The sequence below is a fragment of the Balaenoptera musculus genome, chromosome 6 (genome assembly GCF_009873245.2).
Source record: "Balaenoptera musculus isolate JJ_BM4_2016_0621 chromosome 6, mBalMus1.pri.v3, whole genome shotgun sequence".
In the NCBI taxonomy this organism is placed as follows: Eukaryota; Metazoa; Chordata; class Mammalia; order Artiodactyla; family Balaenopteridae; genus Balaenoptera; species Balaenoptera musculus.
Genome location: NC_045790.1, coordinates 108,870,909 through 108,885,466, shown reverse-complemented (window position 1 = coordinate 108,885,466; position 14,558 = coordinate 108,870,909). Strand labels below are relative to the sequence as shown.

Sequence of the window (14,558 nt, the reverse complement as noted above, 5' to 3'; positions counted from 1 at the left end):
AGGAGCTTTTAACCACCACTCCATACTGCCTCTGGGTGACTGTGTTCAACCAGGGGAAAGGAACAGGGACCACTGGGGGGCTCCTTCCCATCGGAGAGCAGTCATTGCTGAGGGTTAAAGACACGAAGCTTCACTGTCAGCCAAGTCCAGCCCCTTGGGAGCCTGATCAAAGGCCCACCACAGAGTCCTCTGGGCTGAGTACCGCTGGGGGTGAAGTGGGGACTTGCACTCCCTCCTTCCAGCTTCCCTTGGCTGAGCTCCAAAGGCTGGACTGGATTCTGCAGGACCCGTGCGCCCTCCGCTGGTCACACTAGGGCACTGCAGCCATGCCTGCCACTCCCAAACCCCACCCGCACCAGCCTCGCTCTCCAGGGGCCAACTCCAGCGCTGCCTCCTCTTCTCCCAAGAGTGGCACCAGACTCCACTGTCTTTCAAAGGTCACTCCCCCAGGAGGCACCCCAGATTTCTCACCCTGGTCACCCAACACCCAGTCAGCTGCTGGCCTGGGGTGTGGCTCACAGTTGGCTCCACAAGCATGCGTGGAATGGAAGCTCATCTGGCTTTCCTGCTGCCTTCTGCACCAAGGAGGCAGCGGAGCAGCGGGAAGGGCGAGGGGCTGGGGCTGGCATTCCAGTCCCCACTACTTGCTGTGTGACCTCAGTCAAGTGACAGACGGTGCTGAGGGTTAAATAGTGAAGATGACGCCCTGGGGCACACACGCTGCCTGCTGCCCTGGCTTGGGGTGGACCCCCTTTCCATTGGGCTGCGCATTTCCAGCCTGCGTTCGACTCCAGGGTTGGGCCCTAGGGGACAGCTGGCCCTCCGCTGGCACTGCTGACAGCTCTGGAAAGACTGCTCCAGGAAGCTTTCCTAGACTCTACCCAGCTGGTTAGGCAGCCCTGCTCTGCCTTGCACAGCACCCCTGCCAAAGCCCTGGGAAAATGCACCCCTGGCAGAAGGAACAGCATGAGCAAGGGTCTGGAGATGGGACCCTGTGCTGGGTTAGGGTCTCCTCCCTCTACGCCTCTGAACAGCCCTTTCCTCATACTGGCTCCCTTTAGCTCTCTGAATCCTAACTGATCATTCTCTTGTCACAGAGAAGACAAAGTCACTTGCCCAAGGCCACAAGCTCATAAGTGACACAGCTGGTTTAGACTCTCAAGATCATGCTGTTAAAACACCCTGCCAGGCTCAGGTGGGAACTGCCCCCCCATCTAAGATAACCTGCTATATCCCTCAGTCCAAATGAATGAATGAATGGAGGAGTGAGTGAATGGGGCAGAAGTTGGGGCCTGAGCAGGCTGGGGTGAGCTCAGGTGGCATGCACACAGGCAGGGGGAGGAAGGCAGAGTTTATTGGCCCCTGAGCGCCCCCCACCCCTTCTCCTTTCATAGCCAGGCCAGGACGGAGACGGAGGAGGTGACAAGGACAGACCCACAAAGACAGAAAGGCCCTGCCTGAGGGACAGCGAGGCAGGCACCCAGAGAGGAGGATGAGAGGGGTGCCCCGTCCAGGCTGCTGCTACAGCTCAGTCCCTCTCCTGCCCTCCTATAGGCACCGGCAGGGCTGAGGACGCTTGAGCGGCTCCAGGGCCTGGATCTTATTCGGACACCTGATCAACGGCCACCGCTGCCCCCGCCCACTCTGCTGGCTTCCTGAGTCTGGGGGCTTCTGCCCTGGTCCCATTTACAAGCTGCCTGTTCTCCGGAGAGTGCTTGGTGACCCTCCACCTCCCCTGTCCTGCCCTAAGACATCATCCTGAGGGGCCCAGTCTCAGTCTCAGCCTGGGGCCCAGAGGCCCCTGAAGACATAACATGGAGATGAGGCTTTCACAGAAAGCCTCGGGGGGAGGGGGAGGCGGCAGTGAGTCCCTTGGCAGTTTTGAGGGGTGGGGGTCGGCACCTTGGGGTTGTGAGGCCAGGCCCTTCTTGCTTTGGTCTGGCTTTGCCCAGGAACCCTCTGGGGTGGGAGCTGGTGCTCTGGGTCCAGCATCCGGTGGCCCTCAGAGGGACTCGGGGCAAATCACAGCTTCTCCTCGCCCGCCTGGATGCGAGTGTAGGCCTCTCGGTCCAGAGGGACATAGCGGCCCTTCCGGGCATCCAGGTAGAACAGTGGGTCTTTCAAAACTGTTGGGTCAAAGCCCTCCTTCCGCAGGTCTGTCTTCTGTAGCTTGAAGGTCCCTGAGGGAGGGAGAAGACAAGGGGGAAGAAGGGTCAGAGGGTGCAGGGCAGGGGCCTGAGCTCTCGGAACCCGCCCTCCCGCCAGGGTTGAGGAGGGGCAGAGGAGGAGGGCTGGAGAGGACCCTGGAAAGGGGAGGCGTGGGAGGAAGGGCACAGCCCTCTACAGTTTGCAAAGGCTCCATCCATTACATTATGTATCACTCCTCAGAGCAGCCCCGGCAAAGGGGAAGGGGCCAAGTTACCCACCCCTTTTTGCAGACAGGGAAACGGAGACCTGAAGAAGAGAAGCTATTCGTTCAGGGCCACATGCTGAGCGACAGCAGAGTGAAGACCAGAACGCAGGTCTTCCCTGATGGCTCCCTTTCATCTGAGCACCGCCCAGGTACAGACGTGATCTCATGCAATCTGCACATCAACCCCAGGGGCAGGTGCGCAACCATATTCTATGGATTCTAAGATGCACAAGATTTCAGATTTCAACATCTCTGAAATAGCTCAATTAGTGTTTTTCCCCCTAATAGTATGTAACATAAACGATGCATCTTTCAATCAACGGTCTTAGCCCCTCTATATATATGAGAAGACATGCTCAGGGGCACGTCTCTGAGCCAACGTCACACAGCTCGTAAGCAGTGGAGCTGGGATTTGAACCCAAGTGTGATAGATGCCAGAAATGGCTACAGCTTCTCCCCAGGTACTCCTCTGCCGCATGGACTGGCCACTTCTCCCAGCAAGAAATGGAGTCTTTCTCAAGGGCTACTTGAATCCAGACTGGCCTTACAACTGGCTCTGACTCATAGAATGCGGAAGAGGCCATGTTGTGGGTGGTCTAGGCCTCAAGGGGCCTTGCAGCTTCCATCCCCACCCTCTCGGGGGTGCCCTGAGACCAGTCTAGCCTCTGAAGGAGGAGAAACCACATGGAACAGAGCAGAACCATCCCAGGAAGGGCCGCTTAGACTGGCGCTAAGTGGGTAGTCAGTGGCCATATGTGGCTATGCAAATTTAATTAAAATGAAACGAAATTTAAAATTCAGTTTCCATGTCACACTGGTCCCACTTCAAGTGCTCAACAGCTACCTGGGGCTGGTAGCTGCCGTGATGGAGAGCGCAGAGCGCGGATAGAGCACACTGCCGTCACCACTGTTCTGTGGACATCACTGCAGAGCCAACCAGCCGGAAGCCCCACGTGAGGGAGGCCCTCTTACACCCGATGGCACTATTTGACCCTAGATGGGGCCAACAGAAGAACACTCAGCTGAACTTAACCCCAAACTGCTGACCCACAAATTGTGAGCAAATAAAATGGCTGTTTTGAGTCCTAAGTAAGTTTGGGGGTGTTCTGCAGCAAAGCCTGTCTGAAGCCTGAGGTCTGACAGCAACCTGTCCCTCCTGGACACAGAAGTCACAGCGGCTGCCCAGCCCTCAGGGAGCTCGCAGTCTCAGTTCTGAGCGCAGTACCAGTGTCCGCGTCCGACCCTCCCCAGAGCTTCAGGTGTGCCCAGGGGCCACGTTAGTCAGGGAAGGCCTTCCATCCAGGCAGGGCTGACACGATGACGCCCTGGGGGTGGCCAGGCAGCCGCGGCCCCGGCTGAGCATCCAGGGAGAGGTTGAGCAGTGGGGGGAGCCAGGACAGGCAGCAAGGACTGAGGAGAGTGGAGGGGAGGTCGGGGCATGAGCCTCAGAGCTTCCTGCCCAGAGAAACTCCCGAGAGGACCGACAGACAGAAGGATGGCACCACCCCGCCGTGTGCCGGTGGACCCACCACTCGCCCCTCCCCTCTTTCGTCTCCCCCTCCCCCTGGGCCACCTGCAGCCTCCCCCAGCCTCCACACAGGACACGAATCTGACCAGGTCACTACTTTGCTCAAACACTTCTGTGGCTCCCCACTGCCCCCGGTATAGTCCAAGCCCCCCTCCCCGGCCCACAAGACCCCTGCCGCCCTCGCCATCCCACCTCACGCCGCTGCCCACCCCTCACTGCTCCAGCTTCGGGGGCCTCCTTTCATTCCTCTAGCAGCCAAGCGCCTCCCTGCCTCAGGGACTCCGCACTGGCTGTTCCCAGAGCCCGGAAGGCCTCCCACCCCCACGAAGTCCTCCCCCGCCCCCCCTCTCTCTCGGGTCTCCGCTGAAACCGCACCTCCTCAGGGGAGCCTCCCAGTCACCCCCAACCCCCTCATTCACTTTCCTGTCAGTTTCATCTGCATTCCATTCTTTATCTTTGGAATTCCTTATCCTGTCGCTGCCTCCCCTGCTGCTCTAGAAGCTCCCAGAAGGCACAGGTCCTGCCGGAATTCGTCACCTATACCCCCAGGGCCTAGCACAGTGCCTGGAGCAGACTAGACACTCAGTCGGTATTTGTCCCACTGAGAACGGATGCACCCTCTCTCCCTGAAGGCTGGGTCTGCTCACAGGTAGGTCAGGTTACCAACCACTTGGCAAGGCTGTGGGTGAAGAGAAAACGACAGGCACCCCAGCCTCTCAGAAGGACCCAGGAAGGGGCCTTGGCCTCCTGGCACCTGTGAGTTGGAGCTGGGGTCAGGGGGTGGGGACAGACCTGTTTTGTGCAGCTCAGGCAGGAAGCGCAGGAAGATGGGGCGGGCGTACAGGGGCAGCTCCTTCTCCAGGAGCTGGGCTAAGCGCTCCAGATCACAGCTGCCGGAGGGGCTGGCCACAGCGGCCATGCCGGCCCGGCCCTCGTTTCCTGGGGGTGGCAGAGTGGACGGTGAGCGGCTGGCGATGGCCCCTGCGGCCCCTCCGCACACACGCCCAGCACCTCCCGCCTCCCCGGGTACCTGGCACCTCGACGCCATACACGGCCACGTCGGCCATGGCCAGCAGGCGGCTGAGCGTGCCCTCCACCTCCGTGGTGGACACGTTCTCGCCTTTCCAGCGGAAGGTGTCCCCCGTGCGGTCCCGAAAGTACAGGTAGCCCAGCTCGTCCATCACCAGCACGTCGCCTAGAGAGGGGCTGGGTGAGGTGGGGCCCAGGGAGTCCCAGGGAGGTGCTCTCGGAGGGTGGCGAAAGGCCCCTTCAGTCCTCTCCCCCCTCCCCAAGGGGCGGCAAAGGCCTAGGGAGAGGTGCCCACCCACCGGTGAGGTAGGCCTGGTCCCCCTTCTTGAAGACATCCTTGGCGATCTTCTTGTTGTTGGCGCCCCGGTTGAGGTAGCCGTCGAAGCGCCGCAGGGGGTCCTGCTGCATGATGGCGCCCACCAGCTGGCCCGGCTCACCTGTGGGCAGGGGAGGCGGGGTCAGACCCGCCCTGGGGTCTCTTTCACACCAAGTCCGCCCTGCAGCTGTCCACAGAAATGCCCACTTCTTCCCGCCCCACCCCGGGAGCCCTGAGGGCAGGGAGCGTCTTGGTAAAGTCTGGTCACGGAACAAATGCAAAGTCGGACAAACAAATGAAAGGGTGGTCAAGCCCTACGTGGACAGCCTAACCAGAGCCAGCACTCCCCGGGCCCTGGCTCTGCTTAAAGAGCTTTACATTCCGTGCCACATGGACTCCTCAGGACAACCGCGTGCAGGTGAGGGACTCAGGCACAGAGCTGGGGGGCTGAGGCGGCCTGGGCCCGGGGTCCACAACACGAAAGTGCACCAATAGACTGGGTGGATGGGACGGTGACTGAATGGATGGACGGATGAAGAAATAAATGCCTGGTAGCCTTGAGAGAAGAGCTGACTTCTGGCTGCTGATCAGGATGGGGCTCCCCACCCACCGGCCCCATCTCCCTCCTGAGCCAGCCCCTCCCACTCTGACCCCCAACTGCAACCCTAGGGTAGACCTGGCTGGCAGGGAAGGCAAATGCCATCAGGCCCCCGGATCAGCTCCATGGTGTCCTCGTTGACGCGAACCAGCCGGATGGGGTACACGAAGGACAGGATGCGGCTGTTGAATCCACAGGCCCCCACCTGCAAAGGCCGAGACTTGGGCCCAGGTGCTCCCACCAAGGGCCTGAAACTGGACAGTTTGGGGGCTGGGGGGGCCCTCCAGCACCCACACTCCCACACTGGAACTCTGCTCTCCCCTCTGCCACCCGTGCCTTCCGTGGTCCATCCGCGTCCCCAACCTGGGCCGCACCTGGCCGTCGAAGTTGCCCAGGCTGCAGTTGCACTCAGTGGCCCCGTAAAACTCGGCCACCTGGGGAATGTGGAAGCGGCTACAAAAGTTGGTCCAGATGGACTGCCGGAGGCCGTTGCCGAGTGCCATGCGCACCCGGTGCCGGTTTTCCGCCTCCCGGGGCGGCTGGTTCAGGAGGTAGCGGCACAGTTCGCCGATGTACTGCACGATCTGGGGATGGACTTGGTGTGAGTCTGGGCCCCTGAGGCTACTCTTACTTCACTGCCCCCCAACCCCCCAAGCCCCTACCCCTACTACCCCAGGGGCCGGCTGTGCAATCCCTTCCCTCTCTGGGCCTCAGTCTCCCCATCTGAACAATGGGAGTGTTGCCCCAAATGAATGGCTGGCTGCCCTCAGCTGTAAGACAGATGTCCCTGGGTGGACCTGGTGGGAGGGTCACAATGGGACAGGGATGCTCATCCCTTTCCCCTCTCACTCACTGTGCAGTTGTATTTGATACAATCGTCCCAGAAGCGGGAAGCTGAGAACTTCTTCCGGATCACCACCGTCATGCCATGGAGCAGGCACTGCCCGATTCCCACGATGTTTCCTGAAGGCAGAGGGGTGGACCTCAGAGGTCAGGTAGACAGGAGACCCTTCCCTCTAGAGCCTCCTCTTGTACAGCCCAACCTCCTCAAAGGCTCTTTCCCTTTCTCTCTCCTGTCCTGTCCCTCCAACACTAACTGGTCATATCTCTCTCGCCAGTCAGACACCTTCCATGGCTCTCCAGTGCCTATAGGATTGAGTACACACTCCTTAGACCGTCCCCTGAGGCCTCTGGAGCTGGCCCCAAGCTCCTGCTCCCATACCCGTAATGCTACCATTCAGCCAGGGGGCACTGAGCTAGCCCGCCTAGCTTCTGCACCTCACATCTGCCTGCCTTGGGTGCACCTCCTCCAGGAAGCCTTCCAGGCCATCACTGGGCTCTTCCCTTGAACTGAGCTCCTGCTCCCTGCCTCTCCCCACACTCAATGCCATTTCTTTTATTAAGAGTCAGGGTAGGGTCGCATCATTCATCCTGCCCCAAACACACATACCCAAACCCTAAGCACCTTGAGGGCAGGAATTACATTTATTCCATCTCTGTCTTTCTAAAAGATCCTAAGACCAAGCAGCTCCTAAGACTGTGCATACCTGTGGAAGTGAACTGAATGGTCAGACCAGCCCAGGTGCCCTGCGGGACACAGCCATACACACCACTTTTGCTGGTGTGGCCACTTTCATTCAGAGATCAATGCCCACGTCTGTATTTGAACCCAGATTTGACTCCAAAGCTCAAATGTTTCTACTTCAACATGCTGCCTGCCAAGAAAGGTGGGGCTTCCAAGACTCTGGGGGTGCTGGAGGCTGAGTGGACAGGCCTGGGATACCTGCAGAGTGGTAGAGGGGGAGACAGTCGTAGATGATGTCGTCGGGCCGCATGCGGAAGCCGTAGTACACCAGGGCAGCCATGCGGTAATACCTGGGAGGGCAGAGGGCCAAGGGCTCTGTGGGCCGCTGGAAAGGCAGGAAGAGTGGCTCCGAGGCCCCACCATCCCCAGGCCTCCCCCCAGGGCACCTTCCCCTTACCTGCTGTGCACCACGATGGCAGCTTTGGGCAGCCCTGTGGTGCCTGACGTGTAGATGTAGAAGAGCTTATCTGAAGAAAACAGACACAGGAACGGCTGTGAGAGGGGGCAGAACAGGGCTGGGCACAGAGTCAGGCGGACGAACATCTGTAGGTGTACATCACTCAACACCCACTCCCATCACACCTCCTCCAGAAAGCCTACACTGATGACCCCAGGCACCACTCTGCTCTAATGCCTGCACTGCATACTTCAACGAACTTTTTCTGATCCCTCGCTCTGTGCCAGGCCTGGGGAGACATCAGTGACTAAGATGAGCACAGGCCTTGCCTGGATGGAGGTGAGAGCCAAGTGGGACAGGAAGATGAGGACATGGGTATTTCCAATACTGAGCACAGAGTGTTGGGAAGCACAGGGCCTGCCAAAGCCCAGCAGCAGCACTTGACCCAGGCTCCAGGGAGGGGAGGTGCCAGGGAGGGCTTCTCGAAGGAGGTGATGCCTACTGCGTGGGGTGGGTTAGCTGCAGGAAGCCGGGTGCAGAGGTAGCTTTTGCACCACTGACCATTTCTGTATTCCCCCACTGCCAGGACCAGGGATTGTCACGTTACGGTTCCTGTATGAGGTCAGCCCCACCAGGCTGGAGGTTTTAGGAGGTCAGGAATGCCGCTGCATGTTATATAGTAACTATCTCACGTTCTCAGGGTGCATGCAGTATGTCAGCCCTAGGCTTGGCACCAGGCTCAACCAGCCAGAGTCCTGCCCTCAAGGAGCTTACAAAAGCACCCAGCGGACCAGATCCACACATGGCAGAGGTTAAACGATAATGACGATGACGGCCAGTTACTGAGCACTTCCGGTCATACCCTAGCTTTCCACTGGACCTTTTCCAACCCTCAAACATAGGTTCTGTTGCCATCCCCAATTTTATGGCTCTGGGAACCGAGGCTCAAAGGGCAGCTCAGGTGTTCAGGGTCATACAAGGGAAGCAGTAGAGCCGGGATATGAACTTGGCCCAGGCTCTGAACCCCCAGGCAATGCTGCAAGCCGTGGGCTCCACAAGGCAGGCTGGAGTGGACAGGAAGAGAGGTGAGAGGGTCTGGAAGGCTGCCTAGAAGTCGGGGGGAGGCAGCCCAGAGCAGGGAGGGGATCACAGACCAGTAGGGGCCTGCACTGAACAGGCGGTGGGTGACTATGCACAGGGTCTCGCCCCCGGTCCAAGCCCAGCCCAAACTCAGGCGAGGCAGGCTCCTGGGCTCCACGTGACCCTGCACATGTCAGGTGTCAACGAAGGCTGTTCAAGAACTGTGCTTTGTGTGCCGGGCACTTTCACACACATCACCTCATGCAGCCTTCGTAGTAAGCCCAGGATTACTGTCCTCATTTTCCCGGACAGAAAAGGGAGGTGACATGACTCACTCCAGGTCACACAGCAAGTTTACAGAAGAACCCAGGCTTGAGGCCACTGCTCTGTCCCTGGCCATCTTAGAACCCCCCTGTGGGGGTGAGGGGCCCACCTACGAAGCCCTTGTTGGGGCGGCTGGGCAGGTGCTTAGGGGCATCTTCTAGCAGGGGGTCCAGGTGCTCCGTGCCGGCGGGCACTGCGCTGGCCTCCCAGGGACCGGTGCAGAAGAGGCTGACGGAGGGGTCCAGGTTGGCACAGATCTCAAGGACAGCTGTGGGGGAAACAAGGCAGATCAGCAGGCAGGCCAGGACACCCCGTGTTCCCAGAACCTCTGCTTGTGCCGAGGCTGAGCATGTCGTCAGGGGAGGCTGGCTGGGTAGGGCAGAGAGATGAGTGAAGCACCTGGGACCTCGTTGTAAGGAAGATGCTGAGAGGAGCAACGGCTCCCATTAGCTGCTGGCTAACTATGCTACGGGCTCTTTACATGCATGCTCCTGCTCACACACCCCAGGAAACAGGTACCAATAACAGCCCATTTTACAGATGAGAAAATTGAGGCTCTGAGAATGGGAGGGATTCACTCACAGCTTGAATGTGCTGGAGCTGGGACTCAAAGCCAGCTCTATCTCACACCAAGGCTTACGATGGCCCTACCCACTGTGCTATGCTAGTCTATGGGGGACTGGTTAGGAGGGAGGAGTGGGGGTCAGAGGCCGGCAGCCCTCCAGCCTCTTCAGAGGGTGGGAACCTTCTCTCAGGCTCTCCTGTGCACTACACATGTCCAGATACTCACCCGCCCTGAGCGCAGGCCAGTCTGGCCCACTCAGCCACAACTCCTCTGGCTTCCTCTTGACTTGTCCAGCCCTCTCCCCTCTCCCTGCTGCATCTTTCCTCCTCCCCTTTCAGCATCTTAAGAACCTCTCCTGCCCATTATCCCACAGTCACAGCAGCATGGGGAGAAAGAACAGGGACACTGTGGTCACGCCCAGGATCAAATCCCGGTTCTGTCACTTAACAGCTGCGTGGCTCTGGGTGAGTGCCTCACGCCACTCTCAACCTCAGTCTCCTCATCTGTAAAGCCAAGATGACAATCTCTACCTCACCAGGCTTAGTGGAGATTAGAGCTGCTTTCGTAAAGCCCCAAACTCACCACGTGGTCAGTGCCCAACGTGGCAGCCAATAAACATAAGCTCTGCAGGAGAGCAGGGAACAGATTCTTGTTCCCATTTTATAGATGAGACCTAATTAGTCACAAGAACAGTTACCATTATGCCTGAGGGGTCACCTAGCATCGGCCACTTTGTTAATGCTTCAGGTCAAGTGTCTCCCTGAAAACAGCAGGAGGCAGGTGCTATGGTGAGGAGACTGAAGCACAGGGTCTCACTTGGGTCTCCAGCCTACCAGGGGCAGAGCCCAGGCCATCTGACTCCAGGGCTCATGCCCTTAACCGGTGAGCCACACAGGCTCCCCCAGGGCTGGAGGGGGGGTTGTGGCAGTCCTGTGGGACTCCCTGCCTATCCCCTGCCCCTGTGGGGCTCACCTGGGGCCATCTCGCTGCCAAAGATGAGGGCCCGGGCCTGGGAGGAGGTCAGGCAGTGGCGCAGCGCGTCCCGCCGGAGGTTGGTGTTGATGAGCGCTGCCTCCACGCCCAGCTTGGCCATGCCCAGCCACAGGCCCACAAACTCATTGCGGTTCTCCATGAAGAGGGCGACCACGTCGCCCGAGGCCAGGCCCCGCGCCTGCAGGAAGTTGGCCACGCCGCTTGAGTAGTCATCCAGCTGGCAGAAGGTCCAGTGGGTGTCCGTGCCCTCGAAGATCAGGGCCGTCTTGTTCGGGTGGCGCTGGACCGTGGAGGCGAACAAGATGGGCACCGTGCGCCGCTCCCGCAGGTACTGTCGGACCTTGGCCTTCACCTTCAGGAGCACTATGCCGCCGCTGGGTGTGGGGCGGGAGAGGGATGAGCAAGGGAGCTGTGACTGCTGGGCTTGGGAGTGGGGGTCCGGAGGCCCTGGTCTGAGCACTTGTGACACCCCTTTCCCAGCACCTGTGTGCGGGGCAGCGATACATGCAGCGGCTCACTGATGCCACACGATAACATCAGGGACCCGATAACACCAGGGACCCGGGCGGTTACTCCCTCCCCGGTACAGAGGAGGAAACCGGTGCCAGGGTTTGCCCTGGGCTTTACGGGTGGAACGTGGCAGTGCTGACATTTGAACCTCAGTCCTGTCCGGCTCCAGAGTTCAACTCCTAGCACACTCTAAGCTCTGCTCTGAGTCTGCTGCTCTGTTGGGGACTTCCACGACTACAGGGCCCCAAGTCAAAAGTCCAAACTCCTCGTCCTGGACCTCCCACACCCCCCTATCGTCCCTCTCCCCGTAACTGCCTCAGTGAAAAAGGACGAGTTTGCGATTTGTCCCGTCTCCCTTCCTGTGAGCCCAGCAAGGTCCGCCTTGTTCACCATCTTGCCCCCGGGCGCTGCTCAGTGCCAGGCACAGGGTAGATGTTCAATAAGTGTTTGTGGAATCACTTGGCAACATCCTCCTTCCTGCCCCACCTGTGCCACCTCTGACCCCTGAACTCTCCTGGCCCCCCAGCCTCTGTGCCTTTGCTGATGCCGTGCCCTCTGGCTGGAATCCCCCGCTCCCACTTCCTTGAGGTGACTCTCAAGTACAACTGCTTTTCCTCCAGGAGGCCTCCTCTGATTCCCCAGGGCCTGGGCCTGAAGCCATCTCCCTTTGTTCACGCTCCCACAGCTCTCTGCTGCGACCACCCTTCCCGCAGTGGCCACTCGATACCTCCTTTTGCAATCAACTCAGATTGACAAATGCCGAGCCACCTGTTCTGGGTGTGGGTCGGGGTGCTGGGCACTGGGATACTACCGTGATTAAGACTGCCAGGGTCTCTGCCCGCATGGCACTGCCAGTTTAGAGATTGACTGTGTGCCCTTCCGGTCTCCCTGACCAGTCTAAGCTTGGCCCAGGTCTGGGGCTGCCTCATTCCCCTCCCCACCCCAGGCCCCAGAGTCAGCTCAGCACTTTTCACAGAGAAGGTGGCAGCAGGTGTTTCTGGTACAGGATATCCTCATGAACCATCCCTGACTTTCTCTGGGAAGCAGGTTCTCCCTGACATGATTCAGGGCCTGCTCTAGAACTCAGTGCCCTCTCAGACTCATGCCAGCCGGAGGACAGGGCCTTCTCCACAGGGTTCTTCTTCACCCTCTCACAAGTTATAGCATGTTCTCGGGACTCCTTACAGATGTCTCCTCAACACGCCTGGTGTTTGATGTATGTCCCAGGCCCCCAAGTCTGCTCCAGGCTAAAGAGCACCAAGTTAAGGAGATTCCCTGGGAGAAGACTTTGACCTTGGCAATGGAGGTACCACATACTATTGCAAGGGGAAGGGTGTGGAACAGAGACTGCTCCTTTGGGGCCTGGGTGCCCTGTGCTGGTAGAGGCCATAGGGTCTGGCCTGGGGAGATTTGGGGGATTAGGAGCCCAGCATAGTGTAGGAGACCCAGGAAGGGTTGTATCAGGTACTCACAAGACATCACGCCTGATGGTCTTGACAAAGACTCGGACGAAGCGCCAGCCGCCAGACCCCAGGTAGAGGAACAGCAGGGAGAACCCTACTTGGGTCCAGGGCAGTTTCAGCACCAGCTTGGAGAACAGCAGCAGCCCCACCAGAGACGCCCCAAGCAGCATTGTGGCCTGTGGGCACAGGGCAGTCAGTGGACCCAAATGCCTGGATCCCCTACCTCCTGGCTCGGGCAACCAGGCCACTATCATCTCAAAGGGTTAACCTGTAGTGAGGCCATACTGAGTAGGGTAGCTGAGGACTGGGTCCCTTTCCGGGGCTGTCGGGAAGGGTCAGGCTAGAGGCATGGGACTTGAGGTGAGGAGTTCCAGGGCTGAGAGTCAGAGGCTGGGTTCTAGCCCCTAAGTCCCATCTCTGCCTATGACTCTCTGAATGACCTTGGGCAAGTCCCTTTCCCACTTCAGTCCTTAGTCTTCCCCTCTGTGCAATGGGTGTAATGAGAATTGCTGTCAGAGGCCCTTCCAACCAAAAGAAGACAGTCCACTCTCGTGACATCCAGGATCCCAACCAAAATGCCTTGAAGCGGGGGTACTGACTTGAGTGCCTCGGGTTCGACTCCCCACCCAGAGACCTACAGAGTTTCTGTGGATGATCAGGCCAAGCCACAACACCCAAAGGGGCAGCTTCTTGAGAAGGGGCCCTGCTCAGTCCCTGCCCATAGGCCCAGGCAGTGCCATGCCTCTGTTGGCCCACAGAGGGCGATGGAGAAAACAGGTGAGAGCCTGGAGGTGCCTGAGAGGTGACTGCCCAGAGGGGAAAGGTGATTGAGGGAGAGGAAGAGGGGCTTGAAGTCACCCCCACAAACACACTCAGCAAGCCACTCAGATGAATCTTAGGGGATTGGGGCTTAAGGGGAGAGGAACAGCTGGCAGGGCTGAGATTAGGACTCTTGGACTCTATTCCTGGTGCTTTACAGACTTGCTCAAGGGGTTAGCAGATGGGACTGTTTTCCTTCAGGTTCTCCTGTTCCTGCGGAGGGGCTGAAGGTCACGTCTATGAGGTAGCCTGAGATTCTCCAAGCCAGGACGAAGACATGGTCTGGACCACAGGGAACCCTTACACCATCTCCCCCTCCTCCACACGAAAAGCAAAAGCCGGGAGGGGAACCGAACCAGCGCCTCCAACTCCAACGCCAAGGGTCTCCAAGGTCCTCAGACCTCTGGATTCCCAAAGCCCGCCAGGGCAGAAGGCAAGGACCCGTCCCGGAAGGCTGGGGGATGGGACGAGGAGGGAACGGGATGCCCAGATCTCCCGGACCCCGATCCCGGGTCACTGTGGACCGTCCTGACCCCCAAAAAAGCCAGGGTAGCAGAGCGCCCGGCAAGGAGACAGCAGCAGGGCGCGCCCCCCACCCCAGACCGGTACCGCCACCTCCCCCGGACTCGGCCGGGCACATTCTCCCGCCCGGGGACCCATTGTCCTAGCCTGTGCTCACCTGGTGTCAGCCCCGCCGCGGAGCACGCAGTCCAGATGCGGCCCGGCTGCTGTAGCAGAGTGGGGAGCGCGGGGGGCATCAGCCGCTCCTGGGCGCGCAGAGCCGAGTCTCAGCAGCGTTTCGGCGGCTCTGCGCCCTACATGGCCCAGTAGCTCGGCCGGCCCCGCCCGCCCGCCCGCGGCGCTGCTCCCCTCCCCGTCTCCCGCCCGCCCGCCTCCCGCCCGCCTCCCGCCCGCCTCCCGCAATCCAAACCCGCTGC

At 59.5% G+C, this 14,558-nt stretch overlaps 1 protein-coding gene across 1 annotated transcript; it reads right to left on the bottom strand.

Annotated features, from left to right (window-relative positions):
• Positions 1–1,337: 1,337 nt before the first annotated feature.
• SLC27A4 (solute carrier family 27 member 4) lies at positions 1,338–14,462 on the bottom strand. Its single transcript, XM_036856063.1, has 13 exons — positions 14,300–14,462; positions 12,811–12,977; positions 10,808–11,202; positions 9,380–9,538; positions 7,867–7,936; positions 7,668–7,759; positions 6,738–6,847; positions 6,259–6,468; positions 5,963–6,089; positions 5,270–5,407; positions 4,972–5,136; positions 4,734–4,880; positions 1,338–2,180 (listed from the first exon to the last, which is right to left on the bottom strand). Exons 2-13 carry the CDS (start codon positions 12,969–12,971, stop codon positions 2,023–2,025), a joined length of 1,932 nt encoding a protein of 643 aa, XP_036711958.1. The 5' UTR covers positions 12,972–12,977; positions 14,300–14,462; the 3' UTR covers positions 1,338–2,022.
• Positions 14,463–14,558: the final 96 nt, after the last annotated feature.

Excerpts from the sequence above, each read along its gene's own strand:
- SLC27A4 (XM_036856063.1), bottom strand. The coding sequence starts at position 12,971 with ATGCTGCTTGGGGCGTCTCTGGTGGGGCTGCTGCTGTTCTCCAAGCTG. Across the intron at positions 6,848-7,667 it reads CCCCCTCTACCACTCTGCAG|GAAACATCGTGGGAATCGGG; the intron begins GTATCCCAGGCC and ends CTCTGCCTTCAG. Across the intron at positions 5,137-5,269 it reads GGACCAGGCCTACCTCACCG|GCGACGTGCTGGTGATGGAC; the intron begins GTGGGTGGGCAC and ends GCCCCTCTCTAG.